Source organism: Podarcis cretensis, assembly GCF_951804945.1.
Source record: "Podarcis cretensis genome assembly, chromosome: 2".
Classification (NCBI taxonomy): domain Eukaryota; kingdom Metazoa; phylum Chordata; class Lepidosauria; order Squamata; family Lacertidae; genus Podarcis; species Podarcis cretensis.
In genome coordinates, this window is record NC_137171.1 from 69,659,979 (window position 1) to 69,680,060 (window position 20,082).

Below are 20,082 nucleotides of genomic sequence, written 5' to 3' on the forward strand. Positions count from 1 at the left end.
ACTCCTGTGCCACTGCCCCACCACCACCACCACCACCAAGGGGATGGAGCTAGAAAAGTCTGAGTGAAGTTTGCTTGCAGGCTGCAGTGCTGCTGATGTCAAAGACCTGAACTTGAGCAGCTCATAAGGTATAGTGGAAAAGAGGAGATTGAGAGGAGACGGATGGTGTTGAGATCTCCAGTCTTGAGCGTCTGAAAAGGGACCGGTAGAAAGCAATCACTTTGATGGTGTCTTCCAAGACTGTGCTAGCTTGAACAAAACCAGAGAGGTTCCCCCCCCCCCCGAGGAAATATGCGTAGGATCGGCTTATGTGAATCCCAGCAACCCCCAAACAGAAATTTCTTGCCACCTTGCATGTGTGCTAGAATAAGTAGCAAGCTCTTCTCCCTGCTTTACACGACAGCAGCTGAGATGCTGCAGGATGGAAGGGAAACCTGGTCTGGGTGGCGGGACTAGAGGCACGAGCCTGATGGTACTAGGTGGTGTCCAGGGGGTTGCTGCGTCCAATTAGCCCAAGCAGAGAGCTCCGAGCTTTAACTGCAATGACAGGAAATCAGCCTCAATGTGTTTACTGTGGGGGGATTAAAGCTGTTTAACCCCAGGCTCCCACATTTGCCTAGTTTTTTATGGCAGTCTTTAAAGACCCTCTAATGAGGGTCACAGCCACTTTATGGTGTTGCTGGCAGTGATAACACCCAGCTACTTACAACAGCAATTTGCAAACAAGCTGCCTCCACCACAGGGCACGCCATAAAGGACAGGAAGGATAGGTAGACCTGATGCGCAAGACCTTGAATCAGAGCAAAGGCAAAGAGACAGATATAATGTGAACAGTGTGCTCTTTCCCTCCCAGATCACCTTTCTTGCTATTCTGCTAGTAGCAGCTTCTTTCCCAGGCTGGAGAAAACTGTATTGGCTGTGGAGCAAAATGCTCATGTGTTAGAGCAGAGCTAAAGGTGACCTGCGGTTCAGCTAACACACAATGTAATTTCAAAGCTAGGCCTTAGCCCTGAAATATGTGGAGAGAGGGCCCCTGGGCATGTGCAGAGTTCATCTCATCAGCATGGACTGTCCATAGCCCATCCACCCTCCATCCAGGGATAGCTGTCCTGGGAGAATCTGGAAAAAATGGATTTATTCCATGAACTCCTTAGTGCTGCTGAATCAGATGGGTTCTACACTGAGAATAAGGCAAATAGGGTTCTCTGCCCTGCCCAATAGAGGACAAAACAGAACACCAAGAGCAGAGCAAAGAAAGTGAAAAGGCAGAGGCGGATTTAGGGGAGTGTGACTGGTTTGCTTGCACTGGGCGCAGAGCCTTGGGAGCACCACAACTATGACGAAGATTGGGAGGCACGAGGCGGGATGGGTGCTGAATTTTGGCGTCACACAGGGCACTGCTAAAATTTGAGACCCCAAAGTCCACCACTGGAAAAGGGAAAGCAAGGAAAGATAAAGGAGGAGACATCCCCTGGTCTACACACTACATGGTCATGTAGCAGTAGACTGTACCACTTCGGAATGCAAGTGGGAGAATCACACTCTGAATGCTCCTATATAACAAAACTGGGGCACGGAGATTTCCTTGCAAGTAATAAATAGCTCACTGGCAGAGCCCATGTTTTGCATGTAAAAGGTCCCAGGGTTCAGCACTTGGCATCAGGTGGTGAGGGGAAAGACTTCTTCAGCCTAAGACCCTGCCTGTCAGAGTGGAGGAGATGATACTGGCCTAGCTGGACAGGCAGGCTGATCTGGTGGAGAGCAACCTCCTGTGTTCCCAGCCTTTCTCCTAGATGTTCAGGGGACAAAGAGCAGGGTTTGTTCTGCTTTACCTGATGGCGCTTGGAGTGGTTGGTTGGTTGGTTGGTTGGTTGGTTGACAGCATCTATGTCCCAGCTTTTACTCCAATGAGCTGAAGGCAGCATACACAGTTCTAGTTTTCTTTTAAAACCATCTAAGTTGGCAGCCATCACTGCCTCCTTGTGGGAGCGAGTTCCATAGTTTAACTAAGATCCCAATCCATGGACTGATATGCTTAGGGCACTCAGCATGCATTACACACATCAATCTTGCAGAACTATATGATCATGAGCAGACCAGGGGTTGGAAATATATAGTCTTGAGTCTGAGATTAGGATTGCGATAGGTACCAAAAGGGCGGCACTCGCAGGATGCTGCTGGGTATTGTTCAGGGACAGGAGCTATGGTTGAAGCCATGCATTTGAGTATTTGCTTGCTAAATTTGTATCCTACCTTTCCACCCAGTGGAAGCTAGTGACCATGATGCTAGTACAATAACATATAATAAAATGCATGAAATGACAATAATATGTGATGTACGATAACATACAAACGTAGTTAATAATGGTTTTGTAACTGATACAGTAATTGCAAGCGGGCAGTGTGCTGCAGGGATAAAAGTATGCTGGAATGCTGAAGCTATGGCCCCAAAAGGCATGCATGTGCGCATATATATATGCAGGGATATATATATATATATATATATATATATATATATATATATATATGGAGATATATATCTCCGTTCCTGCATCTGGCACTGACTGACTGTGCTCCTGCCCTTTCTGTGCTTAGCCTCAGAGTAGTTCACTGGAGGCCCATGCAGTGTATCAAGCCCAGATGGCGCCCTGTGTGCTGTCATAATGTCTGATAATAATAACAAAGCAGGGCTGTTTACTGCAGTGCTTTTGGTGTGTCAGGCCACAGCACTTTAAAGATCACGGGGGGGGGGGGGAGGGACAACCCACCACGCACCATCTACCCAGCGGAGAGATTGCACAGATCACTCTCCTATCTAACACCCAGAGTCTGGGACATTTCCGTAAATAGTGCTTCTATTCTGGAGAGCGCGGCAGAGCATGTGCGCACCCGATGTCTGCGTGCGAGTAAGAGTTCCTGAATTTCAAAGTAATTATAGCACTTAGCACTGTATAAACTTTTTGTTTTGGAACATGCATTTGCTGAGAGATTGTGCCGCGCCAGTGTCAAACAGTTTATATAGCTTGAGCTTTTCCACCCGGGTTGCTTAAGCCGAGGAGTAACACTGCAAGCTGGTGTTCTCTCCACCTTTTCCACTGTCATTTGCTTCTGGATCCCATCCCCAACCTCCTGTGTCCGCTGACCCATGTGTGTCCCCTCCCTGAGCCGCAGTTTATGCTCAGCCCTTGCCCTTGCCCTTCCCCCTTTCTGTCCTTTGCTGGCGTGATCCTTGAGGTAGGGATTGTGTTTGGCTTTCTTTGTAGCATGCAGTGCCCTGCCACTTGAGTGCCAATCTCAGCGGAGGCCCCTCGGAGCTGCCATAATGTTTGTTAATAATAATAAAGGGCCGCTTGTGTTGAATTGCTTTCTGTGTGTCAGACCCCTACTGGCAGTGCAGCACTTCCTGTGGGATCAGAGCAAAACCAAGCATGGGCTCGGATTGCCCCAGGGCAATGTATGTGGCTTTTATGAAGAACGTGATTTGCATAACCCGTGGGGTAATTTGCATTGTAAATCCAGGTTGCTCTCAGAGCTAGTGGACAAAGCATGCGAGCAACAGGGCTACGCTGGAATGTAGAAGGCAGCCTCAGAACAAGGCCTGCAAGCTTTGCTGTCCGGACGCGATGGAAGTTCCAGCGGCAAACACAAGCCCTGGAGATGAATATGAGCACATTATACGCTTCTCTGCCTCTGTTATTTCTCTGCCTAATTACACAATCCCCTCTGCCTCCTATCCATGTCCATCAGGCAGCTGCTGCGGTTCAGGACTCGCATCAAGAAAGCTCTTAACTTCCAGAAGACCCAGAAATGTTTTGCTCTTTAAAAAACAGCAGCAGCAGCAGCAAGGGCTTAGACCTGTTAGAAGCAGTTGATGGGGGACAGCACAAGATGCCATGCAGTTTTGCCACTGACTCCATAGCCCATGTTTAGCAGCATATTTTTACTAGCAAAAAGATTATGAGGAACAGATAACTCTCCAGACAGAGGGGTTAAAAAAAAAAGTTTTAAAGTGCTGGAGGTTGCAAGTCAATTTGGTCTCACCTGGAAGTGTTTTCCCTCTTAATCCCAGATGACTGCTCTTATTTACTCAATGGTGAAAGAAACACACTACAACATTGGGCACTCAGAGGCATTATTACGATTTTTACGCATGTTCCAGAGTTAAGCCCTGGCCGCAGATTCCAGGGCTAAGCCCTCTGGCCCCTTCAGGGAGGCCAATATCACACATTTAGGCTGGACGGTCTAGAAGAAGGGGGGTTATTTTCCTTCTCTCCTCTCCCCCAACAGGCTTCCTCTCAGATAAAATCACTTCATGTGTTCCATAATTCCACCATGGAAAGCAATTCTCCTTAGAAAGGAGGTTAAAACCCACACATGGATTGCACAACATGTCAGGGCTGAACCTGCAGGGTCTTCAGTGCATGTGACTTGATGCCATTCAGCTCTTATCTCTCATTTTCATTTGATCTGAGGGAGTCAGTCAAAAGCCAAATGGCTGCTTGGTAGCTAGGAAGGACTGGATGGGACTGAGCAAGCTGAAACTTAATCCAGACAAAGCTGAAATGCTGTTGGCAGTAGAACCATCTGCCATAGGTTTGCGTTTACACTCTCGAAAGGGGTTCTGCTGCCTCTGAAAGATCAGGTTCATAGCTTGGGGGATACTCCATGGCCTGGCGCTCTTGTTAGGCATGCCAGTAGTGTTAGTAGTAAGGGGTGCCTTTTCCAAGCTTTAGCCAGTTTGCTGTGACCTTTCCTGACAATGTCAGACCTTGCTAGAGTCATTCATCCCCTAGTGACCTGCAATACACTTTCCATAGGGCTGCCCTTTGGGAACTGCAACTAGTGAAAAATGCTGCGGGTGGGATGTTGACAGGTGTTAGGCACTGAGTCTATTGTACCAGTTTTCTGTGACCTGCATTGCCTGGTGAGTTGTTTCTGCACTCATTTCAAGGTGCTGCTGTTAGTCTTCAAAGCCCTCTGTCACTTGGGACCTGTTTCACTGAATGACAGCCTTCTTCCACCTGCTCCAATCATCCCCCAGCTCAGGGTTTCCAAAACTTGGGTCTCCAGCTGTTTTTGGACTACAGCTTCCATCATCTATAGCTAGCAGGACCAGTGGTCAGGGATAATGGAAACTGTAGTCCAAAAACAGCTGGAGACCCAAGTTTGGGATACCCTGCCCCAGCTCTGCACCCCTCACAACTATGAGGCCTACTTGGCTAGGGCCTTTTCTGTCCTTTCCCCACCCTGTAGAAAGCCTTTGCCAAGTGAGCTCCACCTTTAGATGGCTGGTGAAGATGTGTTTGTTTAAAAAGGCCTTTGGTTGAATATTTCCTCCTTAGGGTACAGTATTTGGATTTTTCCGTTCAGATGGCTGTTTTGTAATTATTATTGGGTTTTGGGTTTTCTGCTCATGTTTTATTGTGAATTGCTTTATATTTTGTGGCTGTAGTTTCTGATTGTTAGCCACCTTGAATTCCCTTGGAAAAGTACGCAAGATGTCATTGTTTATGGTGATGAAGCTGTGCATGTGACAGAAAGCCACAAATGACCTCACATTCCTAGGGTGTATATAACCCTGCAGCAAAACAACAGCAATAACCTACCCATGCAGTTGAGACTCAGTATTAACGTTTCATGCTAATTCACAGACAGACACACCTAAAAATTGTAACCCATAATGTGATGGAGGCGTTTGCACTTGCCCTCTTTCATAGAATCATGGGACTATAGAGTTGGAAGGAACCCTGAGATTCATCTAGTTCAACCACCTGAAAGCAGAAATATGCAGCTGTCCCATATGGGGATCAAACCTGCAACCTTAGTGGTTATCAGCACCACACTCTAACCAACTGAGCTATCTCTGCCTGAATACAACCCTTCCCTGATCTCAAGAGGGTGTAAAGGGGTAGAGGACATCTTCCCCATATTATACCCCAGGTAAAACTATTGCGCCAGTTGCTCTTACCCTTTAAGAAAGGAAGGAAGAAAACCCAAGGAAGGCTGTGCGGCAAGCAAGCTCATCCACTAAGCTCAAAGGCCACAGTTACCTGGGGACTGGGGAGCCATAGCTAATCCCCCCATTCTGGGAGCCTATTGATATGGAAAGCTTTGCCTGAAAGGAGGATGCTCCACAGATGAAGATCTGCCCAGGAAGAATAGCTGGTGAGGGAGGGGGGAGTAGTTGGTTTGGAATGTGAGTTTGTTTGGATGCAACTTCACTTTAAGGGAGAGATTTAATCAGCAGTTTCAATAGCCCCTGTTCAGCATGGAAAACTGAGTTGGGAGGCTGCCACTGCTGTTGATTAATTAGCTATCTTGTGATAGCTTTTCCATGACAAAACAGCGGAGGGGAGGGGCAGCTTGCCCCTGGCTCATTATATTAACCAGCCTTACTGTTCCCTCTGTCCCCACCAGTGCTTCCATCTGCAGTTTGCCACCAAAAGACAATGGCTAATGGGCAAAGGCAGCAGCAGAGAGCATATTGGCAAGTTGCTCCAAAGGGTGTTTCCTACAGCCAACCTGGAAGCTTCGGAGCTGCTGTTGGATAGATTATATATATCCCAAAACTGGGTGGATCCATCCAAGTTGTGCTTGCCAAACAATGCAGTGCGAGTGTTGTAGGAAAAATGGGGGTTGGCTTTTACAGCCCAACTTCCCATCAAGGGACTCTGAGTCCCCCAAGTCCATGATTGGTCAGAGAAGAATGGATGGAGGCAGGATCCAGTGAAAGCAAAGCAGATTTTTATTTTTCTGTTGCAATAGAGTTCCCCCCTTCCTTGCAAGGAGGCGAGAGAACAAGAACAAAGTGTGCAGGAACCTTTAAAGGCTTTAGACATTGCCCAACTCTTTTGCCAAGAACCACCCTTAAAGCATCATGCATGCATCACAGAAAGAGGCAGTCAACCACAAAAAATTGAGAGTTAGGCTTCTCTCCTGCCTGCCAAGATACCTGATAATGATTGCATTACCTGGGCAGTCTGGCTATTGTTTTGAGATGATAAATACTTTAGTTCTTGAATCCAAGTCACAGGCCCACCCTATTCATACACAAAATATGCTTTTAAGACAGGATTTGAATGAAAGAACTATTGGGAAAGGTTGGGTGAAAGAACTATTGGGAAAGGTTTCTCCAAGGTATTTCCTTCTGCAGAAGAAATATTTAGAGTCACTAGGAGAGCCAATATGTCTTTTTTGGGGATTGTTCTGTGTGCTAAAATAAAGTGTAATTTCTCTCAGGGAGTATTCCCTAAATTTTGACGGGTGAAGGACTGGTTTTCTGTGGAGTGTGTGTCTGCTATATGTCTGCACCCTAGTTTTTTTATAACACAAGGAAGATGTGGGGTGAGAAATATGGATGGTTCATTGCTTAACTGTTTGGGAAGAGCAATGAGGCAAATTCCTTCATGTGGATAACCGTCCCCACATTGTGATAACAAGCACAGACAATGTGGCTCCTCTGGAGGCTTCCTGGTGTGATAGAGCATCAGAGAAAGCCTCTGCTGGTGTTTTTCTTTTTCTTTTGAAAAGATTGTGTGTGGTGGGGGGAGGGTGGGGTCTGATAATTCACTGTCATCCCATTGTTTCCCTTTCCAAACATGCATCTGAATCCCAGATTATTAGCACCTGGCCATAGACCCCAAGTGTAGGATGGTTCTTACAGCTCAGCATCTGAGACCATCTTTCTGGCCCACCACGGAAAGTGGTTAGTTTGGTGAGTAACATAGAATCCCATAGTTGGAAGGGACCATAAGGATCATCTAATGCAGGTATCTCTCTGGTCCACTGCTGAAAGTGGTTAGGTTGGTGAGTCTAGAGAATCATAGAATTGTAGAGTTGAAAGGGACCATGAGGGTCCTGAATATTTTGTCCAACTTGGGGCTTGAACCCATGCCCCGAGTCTCATGCTTTACTGACTGAGCTATTCCAGAAGTGCCAAGGACAGGGACTTCTTTCTGGTAGTAGTCTCAGTTTCTCTGCAACTCTCTTTCTAGGAAAATTCATATGCACACCTCTCCATTGTTCTTTAGGACCACACATAATGCTTTTTATATATAAAAAAATGCAGTCTACACATGGATGATTTTATGGTGGTTGTGTCTAAAGAACTATTTTCCATTGCTGCTTTAACATTGTAATCCCCCCCCCCATTATTTTGTATAACAGGAATAGTAATGTTTTTTAAACTGATTTGTTTGAATCTGCCTTGGAAGGGTATATTCTCCAAAAGGTGGGGTAGGAAACCATTAAAAAGAAGGCTTTTGGTGGCAGCTAACCATGAAGGCACTGTTCAGCCTCCACTGTCGAATGTTGTATGTTTCTGAATGCCAGGTGCTGGAAATCACAAGTGAGAAGAGGGCAGTTGTGCTCAGGGGCTGCTTTTGGGTTTCCCATAGGCATCTAGTTGGCCACTGCAAAAAGAGGATGCTAAACTGGATGGGTCATTGACCTGATCCAGTAGGCTCTTACGTTCTTTTTAAAACAGGGGTCGGCAACGTGCGGCCCATGAAGAACCGTTTTACCGGCCCACGAGCTGCCCCCAAACCGAGCCACCCGCTCGGCAAGTCCCCTGTGTGCTGTGCTAAACCAGCACGGCGCGGGGACTCGCTGAGTGGCGCCGGAAATGGCATCTGCGCATGTCCAGATGCCAAAAATCACTTCTGCGCAGGTGCGATTTCTGGCATCTGGGCATGTGCAGAAGCAATTTTTGGCGCCGCAGACATGTGCAGACGCGATTTCCGGCATTGTGCTGCACCAGTCCAGCCCACGGACGATCTCCATGGGAGTGATCCGGCCCATTGCCGGTAAACCTTGCCAACCCCTGTTTTAAAGCATCATGCCCATCAGAATCAAAACAAATTTTGCCCAATCCAGATTTTTGAATGAGGGGATAATGTGTGCTGCCAGAAACAAAGATATTGGTAATGCTGCTGTAAGGAAATGTGATGCACTTATCAATAGATGAATTTTAAATAACAATGTGATACAGCAGCAAAGAAAGCTAGTGCTATTCTAGGCTGTGTCAGCAGATGTATAGTGTCCAGATCAAGGGAAGTATTATTCAGCCGACTCCCTCGGGAGGTTCTGGACTCTCCTTCCTTGGAGGTTTTAAGCAGAGGTTGGATGGCCATCTGTCATGGATGCCTTAGCTGAGTTTCCTGCATTGCAGGGGGCTGGACTAGATGGCTCTTAAGGTCCCTTCCAACTCAATTTGTGATCCTGTAGATCAGGGGTGGGGTGCCTGTGGCCCTCTGGTTGATGTTGGACTCCAAATTCCTTTAGCCCCAGCTAGCATGGCCAAATGGCAAGGGATGATGAGAGCCTTGGTGTAGGTTAGAGGTATATCTCACAACACCACTTTAAGAAAGAAGGCCCAAAGCTTGAAAGTAAAAACCACACTTTCTACTCCAACTAAGCTAGACACAGTCGCTTATATTGTAGCTGTAATAATGGGGAAGCATTCTTCACACACTCTGACACACAATGCTCTTGTGTGTGTTGAGCTCTGCACTAAAACAACTTCTATGCATCTTTTCCCCACCAGAACTTACTCTCCCAGCCCTTCCTTGCCAAAGCCTAGAATTCCTGGTTGGGTTACAGAGGGTCTTGCAGAAAGAATCAGTTAGCTGTGTCCATGTGCAGCTGTCTGCATACATATTAACCATTTGCTTCCCGGTAACTGCAGCTGCTTCCAAGTTCCCATAATGATTTTTGGCTTAACATGCGACAAGTCATCTCTGACACATCCTCCCACTAAGCTAAGTGATGTAGTTAATTGGGTCCAAACTTTATGCAGTGTTCAGAGACATGCTGGCCTCCTGGCATCAAGCTGAGGAGCTTCTTTTCTGTGTTGCCTCTATCTCTCCATATGGGATAACACTCATGTCTCTCACAAGCAGCAGATAACAGATCCTGGTTACCATCAGACCTAGAAACTTTATGGAGTTGGTAGGTGGAATCTGGATATTCCCAGGACCCTTAAAGAAAGACAGAAGAATCGAATTTATCTCCGTTGCTTAATAAAAATCATGCAGCCGTGAGTTCCACAGGTAGAACTCCATTCTGCCTACAAATGCAAGCTCTTGCTTTTTTGGCGGGCAGTTAAGAAACGCTTTATTGAATGTACACCAGTGCACAATCCTTTTTTTTTTTTTTTTTTGCCTCTCCTCGCCCCGTCGGGTTCCATGGGGTTTTAATTATTTTCACACACATCCCCGCGCAGCGTTTCTGTCTTCCGAAAGGGCCCCCCCACGCTCTCCACGACGCGCTCCTTGTGAGCAGGAGTTTAATGAGTGGTGTCTCCAGTTACCGCTGCCAGCAGAGAGGAAGCAAAGCCCCGGCAGAGAATGAACTCCGCTTAATCCCCTTTGCCGGAGCTTTGGGGGAGAGAATTTAGCTAATGTGAGTGTGAAAAGGCCCTGGCGCGGGCGGGGGAGGGCGCAGGGGGAGGGGAGGGGACAAGGGGCGGGGCGGGGCCCCTGCGACCCTCCCCCTCGGCCCTGGCTCTTTTCGCGGCCCATTGTTGGCTCCGAGCGGGCCGGCGGCGCGCGGCGCGGGGGTGTAACCCGAGAGCTTTCGCTACAAAGTCCCCGCGCCTGTTGCTGGAGCCGACAGAAGGCGCGAGGGCTGCAGGCGGGGAGAGCCAAGCGCGGCCGGGCTGATCGCTCCCACCAAGCCGGCGAAGAACCTTTGTGGAGCCCGCCGCGCTCGGCCGTCGGATTTATTCTTCGGCCACTTTCCGCGCGACTCGCCGGCACCGGGGAGCGAGCGAGCGAGGGAGTGGAGGAGCCTCGCTCCCTTTCCCAGCCGGCTTGCCCGGCGAGGGATGGAGCCCGGGCGAAGCGCGCCGCAGCACGGAGCCGCGGGACAGCGCTGAAGCGGCGGCGGCGGCGGCAAGAGGTGAGGTGGACTCCGTCTACGTTGTCCGCTGCGGGGCTAGGAATGGCCCCCGGGGAGAGAGATCCGGGTCTCTTGTCCGCCGCGACCCAGGAGGCTCCCCGGGGTGTGGCGGGGCGAAGGGCTGTTCTCCCCGCGCCCTGGGAGGCGGTGGACTTTGACCGGGAGGGTCTGTAAATCTGTTACCAAACTGTCCGGGCGCGCAGAGGTTCTTTTGTCGCTCGGATTAAAGATTAAGCTGCCCCCGAGAGCCTGTCCTCGGGCGCTGCTCTCTGCACTCGCACCACGTACGCTCCTTTCCCAGGGAACAGGCACCCAGATATGCAGGTTGCACGCAAGACACGCGTCCCTAGGCGCGGCGCACTCACACCGTTCACACCGACACGCGCGCCCTGGACGCGCCTGCCCATCCGCGCCAATCCACGGCCGCAAACGCAATTGGAAATCTTGCGTTAATTGAACGGGGCTTGTGCTCCTAACCGTGCTCTCGAACCTCGTGGCTTTCGGCGGCACTTTTAAACCGGCTTCTTAACTTTGCTTTGGGCTGTGTGCAGCTGGGCAGTGGAAGTGCCTTTACGCACGCACGCTCCGGCCGTGAGTTTATTACCAATAAGCACCACGTGTTCAAACTTAAACTCGCTTTCGTCCTGCACGAGAATTCCTTTCGCTGCCCCACTTTGTATTTCTTCTTCTCCTCCCCACCCCATGGTTTGTTCTGCTCCTTGGGTCATTATCAAAGTGCATGAGAAGGTTGTACCATTGAGATTTGGGGGGAAGAAAGGCATAGGAGCAGGAGTTGGCCAGCAAGGGGCTGTCTTTTCCAGGCAGGAACTATCTTAAGATAAACTGGTGGACTTTGGCCATGAAGAGCTGGCTAGGTGACACCCAGCCTCTGTAGTGCATCTCCCTGGGAGGCCACCTCATGCTCAAGATGAGGGTTGTAGAATTCTAGTGCAATGCTGTAGGCAGTGTTCTATCCAGGAAATGAATTTGTTTCACATCAGCATCTCATAGGAAGCTGCCTTTTACAAAGTCAGACCCACTGGTTCCTCTAGCTCAGTATTGTTTACACTGACTGGCAGCATCTCTTCAGGGTTTCAGACAGAAACCTCTCCTAGCCCTACTTGGTGCTGCTGGGCTTTACCACTGAGGTACAATGGCTCACTCACGAGCAGAACTGGGCATATTCTGGGATTGTTGCAAACAGATTCTTCTGTGCTGATTGGCAAATCAACTCCCTCCTTCCAAAGAAAATGTCCAGCAGCCTAGAATGGCTACAGGTACTGCTGTCTTAATAACTACCTCTTCCCCAATGTATTATTGGGAGTTCTAGATGGTTGTGGACATAGGATACACAATCGTTCTGCACTGCAATGGAAAACTCGATGGAGTGACAACCCCTTTCCCTTCTCAATCTAGGCTTGGAGGATCCAAGTGGGAGCCGCGGGACAAGAAGAGACAACAGGATGACAGCCCTGCTGTGTGGCCTTCTCAGGTTCCTGGCAGTGGCAACAACATGTGCTTGGGCAGCTGCTTCTGCTGAAGGAATGATGAAACCAGGTGAGCAGAAAGATTAGGGTGTGTTTGGGTGCAAGAGTCAGGGTGGCCATCTATTCAGGGGCTATGACTGTTTGGTGTTTATAGGACACTTTTCATTTTCTGAGGCTTGTATGGTTTTCTCCTGTGTTTGCCGTGACATGGGAATACAGAGAGAGAGAGAGAGAGATCCATGGCAGAGATGGAAACCAGCCCTCCCACATCTAATGCACCATCTACACTGGCCTAATTCATGTTATACGTGTAGTGCCTCCATGTCTTGCAAGCCTGCTCTCCTCTAACCTGCTAGCCTTAACTTCTCTGTGTGTTCAGCACGTCCACCCTATTCTGGAGTGGTGTGTGTAGGCGGCAGCATCGGCTTGGAATCAATCGGAATGGCTCACGGTGCTTTTGAGTTCCCAGCTTCTTCCTTCCCTCCACCCCTTCCTTGAGCTTACACAGAGCGCAGGCAGCGGTGATGGCTGCAGAGTCGAAAGTACAGTTTGAAAGGCTGTCCTTGTGCTGGTGGAGGGGGCACAAAGAGCGCTCACATAGGTGTTTGCTTTGTGCTCCAGCGTATAAGAGATCCCAGCCTCAAACAGATACTACTTGTACATTAAGGCACAATCTAAATACCAATTTCCTCCAGATTAGCCCGAATTCCCTGGGAACACTTTGTGCCAGGGAAGGGGAAGATTTTTCCATAGTAACCAGCCTGTGAGAGCAAGGTCTTGATAGGGCCTAATTTCCCCTTGGCTGCCCTGGGTGTCTCTGTCATGTGCTTTCCTGCTTTACAAACCAGGACCAAAGTTCTCCCTTGGGTCTAGTTTAATTTTCCCCCTCCTGATTGTCTAGTCCTTTAAGTAGACGGAACTAAGCGCAGCCAAACAGCTGTGTATGGATTTGTGTATGATAGGAGTATAGTACAAATACGTTGTTAGACATATATAGCAGGGTTGATGTCGCTTGTACAAGTTGTCTGATCTGGTGTTTTGTCAAAATAACTACAGTTCTGCTTTGTGGAGCCCTTGCAAGGGAGCCAGACACACAATGCAGGCATTCCACTTGTCAGATAAACCCTGCAATAAAGGCAACATTTGGAATTTGTGTAGTTTGGTTTTGTTATTTGGCCAATGTGGTCTGCGTTTTTGATGACTGGCCCCTTCCGAGTAATCAAATTTGCTAGGACTGCTGATCCTTCGGTCTAGCTTTGTACTTTCAGCATCCTCTGGCAGAGTGAGGGTAAAATGCCAAGCCAGGGACTTGGCACCATCCCTCATGCCTGAGAAAAGGCATTTATCCTGCTATTGGCCCTGCCACCAAACAGATGGGGATATTGTTATTTGTGCCTATGTGCCCCTGCTCCTGCTGTCACCCTGAGCACTGTAATGCTCTACCATCACCTACCTGGCTACCTGGGCTTAAGCTTATTGTAGCAGTTGGCATATAGGCTATTCTCTGTATTCTGTTTTCAGAAGGCACCATATATACTCAAGAGAAAAAGGTGGGTGATGAAAAGTGGGGGTGATGTTCTGGACAGGGGCTTCAAATGCCTATCCTATGTATTAGCACTTGAAATTCCTTGAAGTCAATTTGGCCGGGTGTTTTTCCCAGGTGTTAGTATTTAGATTCCCTTAAGCGCTCTTCAGATACTACTCTGTGAAGGAAGGAAGCATTGTGAAAGTGGCTACAGGGTTGCATGTTTAGCCCCATCCCTAAAGTTTTGTGGTTTCTCTTGCCATGCTGAGCCGTAAACTTCTGAAGTGGGGAGCCTGTTTGGCATGTGAGGCTTCCCATGTGACCTAGAACCCCATGGTCCAAGGGCAGGCTCCCCCCACTTCTGATGTTTATCCCCTGGGATAGGAGGAGCTGTGTCACACAGGAGGCAGGGCTAAACATACAACCTTTAGAAGACACATTTAGCATATCTTCACCCTTTGTGCAAGTTATACCTGCGGAACTGGGAGGCTCCATATTTGTTCGTGATTTTTCTCATGGGGGCAAGAGGCCCACCAAACTGTTTAGAAGGATGCAGACCCTTCAGTGAATTAAAGTGAGCTATTCTCAAGTGCGATTTTGACAAAGGGTAGAGAAACGATGGTATCTTCGCCATCGGGTCCTCCAGTTGGAAATCTTTTCCAGATTTGTTCAGGATGCAAACTTTGTTGTTTGAACACTCTTCGCCCTCTGAAATGCTACTCTGGAAACAGCCTCTGTTTGCTCTATGGGTCTCTTAAAAGACTCCTAATCAAATGGGCTCTGTATCTATTTAAAGCTCTCCTAAAGGTGGGGGCTTGCTTCCCTTCCAATCAGAATGGTTTTCTCGGTCTGAAGCCATATTCGTAGAAAACTCTTAAATTACCCTTGGCAATTACATTAAGTGCTTCGGTAGTAAAGAACAGCTGTGGGGAACATATCCCCCCCCCCCGTCTCTGCACAGGAGCATATTCTCAGGGTCAGTGATGAAGGCAAGCAAGCGAGATGTCCACTCCAGGTAGTAACATTCACAAGGTTGCATTAGTTGCTGATTCAAAGCCTCCCAGTCCTGGTTGTGCAAGAGTTTCCCTAAATTGGAGATAGATGTGTCTATGGAGTCCCCCTGCACATACCATTTTTTTCTTAGAAGTTTCCAAGTAGCATCTAACCCAGCTGCCATCTGAAGCTGCCCGGTATGGCTGTTTGTTTGTTTTAAAATGAAGAAGCTCCAAGGTTCAGGATGGAAAGAAGAATCTTTGCTGTCCACGATTTGCAGGGTTACCTAGGCCTCTGATGCTGCTGGAGGGACAGTGATGGTGGATGTAAAGTAAGAAAGAGCCAGTTCTATGATAACAGCATTCTCATGGCTGTCTCTGCTGGTTGGCAGCATTTTCCTATCAGGGTACCCCACCCACCTCCCAGCCAGAGTTCTGTCCCAGAGCATCATGAAGGGAGGCCAGCATTCATCAGCTGGGAAGACCTAGCATCAGTCAAACTTGGGAGAATGGGTCTGGTTTGTGACTGAGCTGGTTCGAGGCATTGTGGGGAGGGGTGGGGAGAAGGGGGAGCTGGCAGGGCTCCCACGCAACCCAGGCTAACTTTGGAGAAGGAGGATGGGTCACCAAAGCAATTATAGTTCAAATCCAGGTTAGACAAACAGGGAGGTGGGAAGTTGTGGAGTCAGCTGAGTGTGAAACCTCTCACTCCCACTCATGCCATGGGGAGGGAAGGCCTTTTGTGTTGAGCATGAGAGAAGCGAGCAGGAGGAATGGAGCTAAATGAAAAGGGGAGAGGGGAAATGAGTCTCCTGTTGGCGAAGAGGGTGGAGGGGAGGCTGCTTATCTCATTCCCATCCTTCCGGCTCCCCCCCCTCACATGACCGTTCGCCCAATCCTGCAAAGGCAGAGCCCCGTCTGCTGAAAGGGGGACTGGCCCCTATTGTAAGTCGGGGCAGAGAGAGCACGGGAAAGGAGCAGTATGGCTGGGACAATGGTGATTGGGGGAGAGGGGCTCTGGGGGGGGGAGGGGCAGCGGTCGCGGGCTTCCTGACATGTTCATTTTGGAATCTGTCAAAACAGTCACTCTGGGCGCTGAGAGTGACCACTCAATCGAGGGCCCCCACAGAGAGAGAAGGGGCGGGGTGGCATGTGGTGCCGGGGGAGAGAGGGAGAGCTAAGCAGAGAAGTCATGCGTCAGTGTCCGCCAGGATCCTTTCTCCTGTCCAGGACTGGCAGGAGAGGGGCTTTGATGACATCATTGCTCCACAGAACAAGAGGCAAAGGAGGGGGCGCTGGACAAAGGGGCTTGTGAGCTGGGCTCAGAGGATCCCCAGGAAGGTGGCAGGTGGGGGGGGGGAGCACACATTGTGACTGCATTTCCCCTCAAACTGTAGTCCATACTTTTAGCGATTTCTACTTAGTCCTTAGAAATCCCACTCATTCTTTCTCTGTCTCGGTCTTAAGCAGTCGCTTGCCGCCAACACCCTGTGAGCACCAGCCCCAAATATATCGCTTCCTCTGCCCAAATCAACATTTATAGAATCTGCATACAATCACTGGCTTTTGTACACCTGGCATCCTATGTTCAACCAGTCACAAAATATTTCTAGCACAAGCTAAAATCCCCCTAAAATTGGAGTGTTTCCCCACAGAGTCAGTAGTGGTCAGGGATGAAACAGGAGAATCTTCCTCTGCGCCCCTGCCCCACTTTTAATGGTTTTTGGTAAATTTGGTGTTCTAGAGGTTCCCGAATAAAATTGCAAGTTTTTCAGAAATCTTGAAGCCGTGTGCATATTGTGGGGGAGGGAGAGTTGGATCTTTCTTTGGGAGGAACTGAAATTTAGGGGGAAATTGAAGGGTATGTGATACTTTAATATTGAGCCTAACCACCAAGGATCAAGGGTGCAATACAGTACACACTTACCTGGGAGTAAATCCCATTGAACTCATTGGGACTTACTTCTGAGTAGACATGAATAGGACTGTGGTGTAAGGATGTAAAATATATTGTATATACCTTGCTATGAAAAATACTGCTGTTTGGTACATATATGAAATGCCTTGGCAATAACAGTATTATTTATAGGTTACAGCTCTCATTGGCAGTTGTTGCACCCCAAGTACATTATATCTTTTTGTCAGTTGGGAAAATAGGAAAAGTTGTTAATGGATGACATCAACATTTGAGCAAATGAAAAATAGATTTTATTATCTGGACTTTCGAGCAATATCTAGACGTTATCATGCAGAAACGGAACTAACTCATATTTCTAGAGAACACAAACACCCGTAACATGCAGTTTGAGGACTAGCAATATATTTGGATAGACACATTCTGCAATTTCCAGAATACTGAAGAAGTTAATGTTATTTCATTATCATACACAATTGTTTGCACATTTACCTGGGAGTAAGTCCCTTTGAACTTACTTGTGACTGAATAAATATGTACAGGGCTGTGTTAAAAGAGTCATAGTCACTGTAGATAAAAAGTTGTCCTTATTTATTAGTTTCCATCCCAGTTCATAACATATCATTGATGACAACTTAACTTCATCTCTCTAAGCAGAATCAATGTCTGAACGATCCATATTCTGATCTTACTTTAATAATAATAATATAATAATAATTTTTATTTATACCCCACCCTCCCCAGCCAAGGCTGGGCTCAGAGCGGCTTACAAGCAATAATAAAAACAAGTTAAATGATTACAACTTAAAAACAAAATTAAAAAATACAACATTAAAATACTGAAACATTAAAATATTAAAATGTAGCCTCATCGCAGAAGGAGAAGGAAAAGAAAAAAGAAAGAGAGGGAGGGAATCAAATTGGCTCCAAGCCAAAGGGCCCGGGACCACAGGCGGAACAACTCTGTCTTACAGGCCCTGCGGAAAGAAATCAGATGCTGCAGGGCCCTGGTCTCGTGAGGCAGAGCGTTCCACCAGACCGGAGCCAGAGTTGAGAAGGCCCTGGCTCTGGTTGAAGCTAATCTAACTTCCTTAGGGCCCGGGACCACAAGGGTGTTGCTATTTATGGACCTTGAGGCTCTCCGTGGGGCATACCGGGAGAGGCGGTCCCGTAGGTACGAGGGTCCTAGGCCGTGAAGGGCTTTAAAGGTCAAAAGCAGCACCTTAAATCTGATCCTGTACTCCACCGGGAGCCAGTGCAGCTTGAAAAGCACTGGGTGAATATGCTCCCATGGCAGGGACCCCGTGAGGAGTCTCGCTGCAGCATTCTGCACCCGCTGGAGTTTCTGGGACAGCTTCAAGGGCAGCCCCGCATAGAGCGAATTACAGTAGTCAAGCCTGGAGATGACCGTCGCATGGATCACTGTGGCCAGGCCGGGGCGGGAAAGGTAAGGGACCAACTGCTTGATGCGGCGAAGGTGGAAAAATGTCGCCTTGGCTGTTGCTGTAACTTGCGCCTCCATGGAAAGGGAGGCGTCAAGGATTACACCCAAACTCTTAACGGAAGGCAATGGCACTAATTGGGCCCCCGCAAGAGAAGGGAGTTGGTCCCTCATCCCCATGCCATCCCGACCCAGCCATACGACCTCTGTCTTCGAAGGATTTAGTTTCAATCGGCTCCCATGAAACCATCCAGCCACAGCTTCCAAGCATCTGGTCAGTGTGTTCGGGGCCGAGTCTGTGTGGCCATCCATCAGCAGATAGAGCTGAGTGTCATCAGCATATTGGTGACAGCCCAGCCCAAAGCTCCGGATAATCTGGGCAAGGGGGCGCATAAAGATGATAAAAAGCATCGGGGAGAGAATTGCGCCCTGCGGCACTCCACACACCAAGGAGTGGCACGACGACATTTCCCTCCCTAGTGCCACCCTCTGTCCCCGACCAGAGATAAAAGAGCACAACCAGTTATGGGCTATGCCCTGTATCCCCACGTCTGCGAGGCGGTGGTCCAGAAGATCATGATCGACCATGTCAAAGGCTGCTGACAAATCTAAAAGGATCAGCAGTCCTGACCCGCCTCGATCCAGCTGTCTACGGAGATCGTCTGTTAGGGCAACCAGAGCCGTCTCGGTCCCAAAACCAGGACGGAAACTGGACTGAAATGGATCTAAAGCCAATGTTTCCTCCAGAAACCTACCAAGCTGTTCAGGAACCACTCTCTCAATTAATTTGAGTGTCATATTCAGAAAACAGAAAAATTGCAGGAATTGAAGCGAAAAGCTCGACACAGTTTTGCTGCTAGTTCTGTGTGTATTTCCACATACAAACAGCAGTTTATTTCCCAATGTAGAAGATACAGAAATCTGAAGCAGGAAACATCAGATACTTTGTTGTGCAAATGCCTCGCCACCATGTTGCAGAAGCGATGGGCTCCATAGGTTCCCAGATTGCCCTCCTGCATCAAATACCTGATCACGTTCTGTTTTGTGAAGCATTTGAGAGTTTGAACTTACAGTGTTGCTTCTTTAGTAATTCAGTCGAAAGTGGCACCACTCCTTTAAAATCTTGGATCTAATAATTCTGCCTGTGTAACAATTTTAAAACACAGGTTTGAGAAGTGTTTCACTTTGCATGTTGAAGGTGAAAATATTCCACATAGAGCTCCCCTGCCCAAATCACTAATATTTCTAGTTGAGGCAAAGTCCAATTTCCCCTCCCCCCCTTACTCCAGACCTTCCCATTTCTGCTCCAGAGCAAGCTGCTCTCCTGTTGATCAGGTCTGCTTAGTGCACAGACACTCCCAAATTGGATCAGCTTCCAAGTGCTAGCCCACTATGGGAACACTGAAGATCCGCCTGTAAGGGGCTTGACCGACTTGTGTTCTGAGAACAAGTGAGACAGCAAAAGTTATGGGCATACTGGCAACTCTCTGTTTCCACGGGGGGGTTGAATTCCTGGTGCCTGCGTACATAGGCAGAGCGAGCATAAGCCTGCCCCACTCTGTTGTGCCCCATTGTGCCCCATTTCCAGGCCACTTCCGGGTCTGCGGCGATGAGTGTGCGCACGGTCACACATCAATCGGACGCACGTAAAATGGTTGCTGCCATGTATATGCAGAGTACTTTCCTCTCCCAAATGAAAAAACCAATCCTGTTCCATGTGGGAAAGCTTGATGAAGCTTCCAGGTCAGAGGATGGAGAATTCAGGCAGCCTTGAGCTCTGGCATTTGCCCTTGGGGTGGCACAGTTGGTGGCTGGTTGTTCTT

General features: G+C 48.4%; 1 protein-coding gene across 3 annotated transcripts in view; it reads left to right on the forward strand.

Moving 5' to 3' along the window:
• FGFR4 (fibroblast growth factor receptor 4) overlaps positions 1–20,082 on the forward strand; it is a 48,084-nt gene that overhangs the window by 14,247 nt on the left and 13,755 nt on the right. For 2 of the 3 annotated variants that reach the window (XM_079968209.1, XM_079968211.1), the window contains one exon: positions 12,316–12,456. In XM_079968209.1, coding sequence (XP_079824335.1) covers positions 12,316–12,456 — 141 coding nt within the window. Of the gene's footprint in view, positions 1–10,547; positions 10,900–12,315; positions 12,457–20,082 lie in introns of those variants that run through there. The other variant, XM_079968210.1, reaches the window with a different exon arrangement.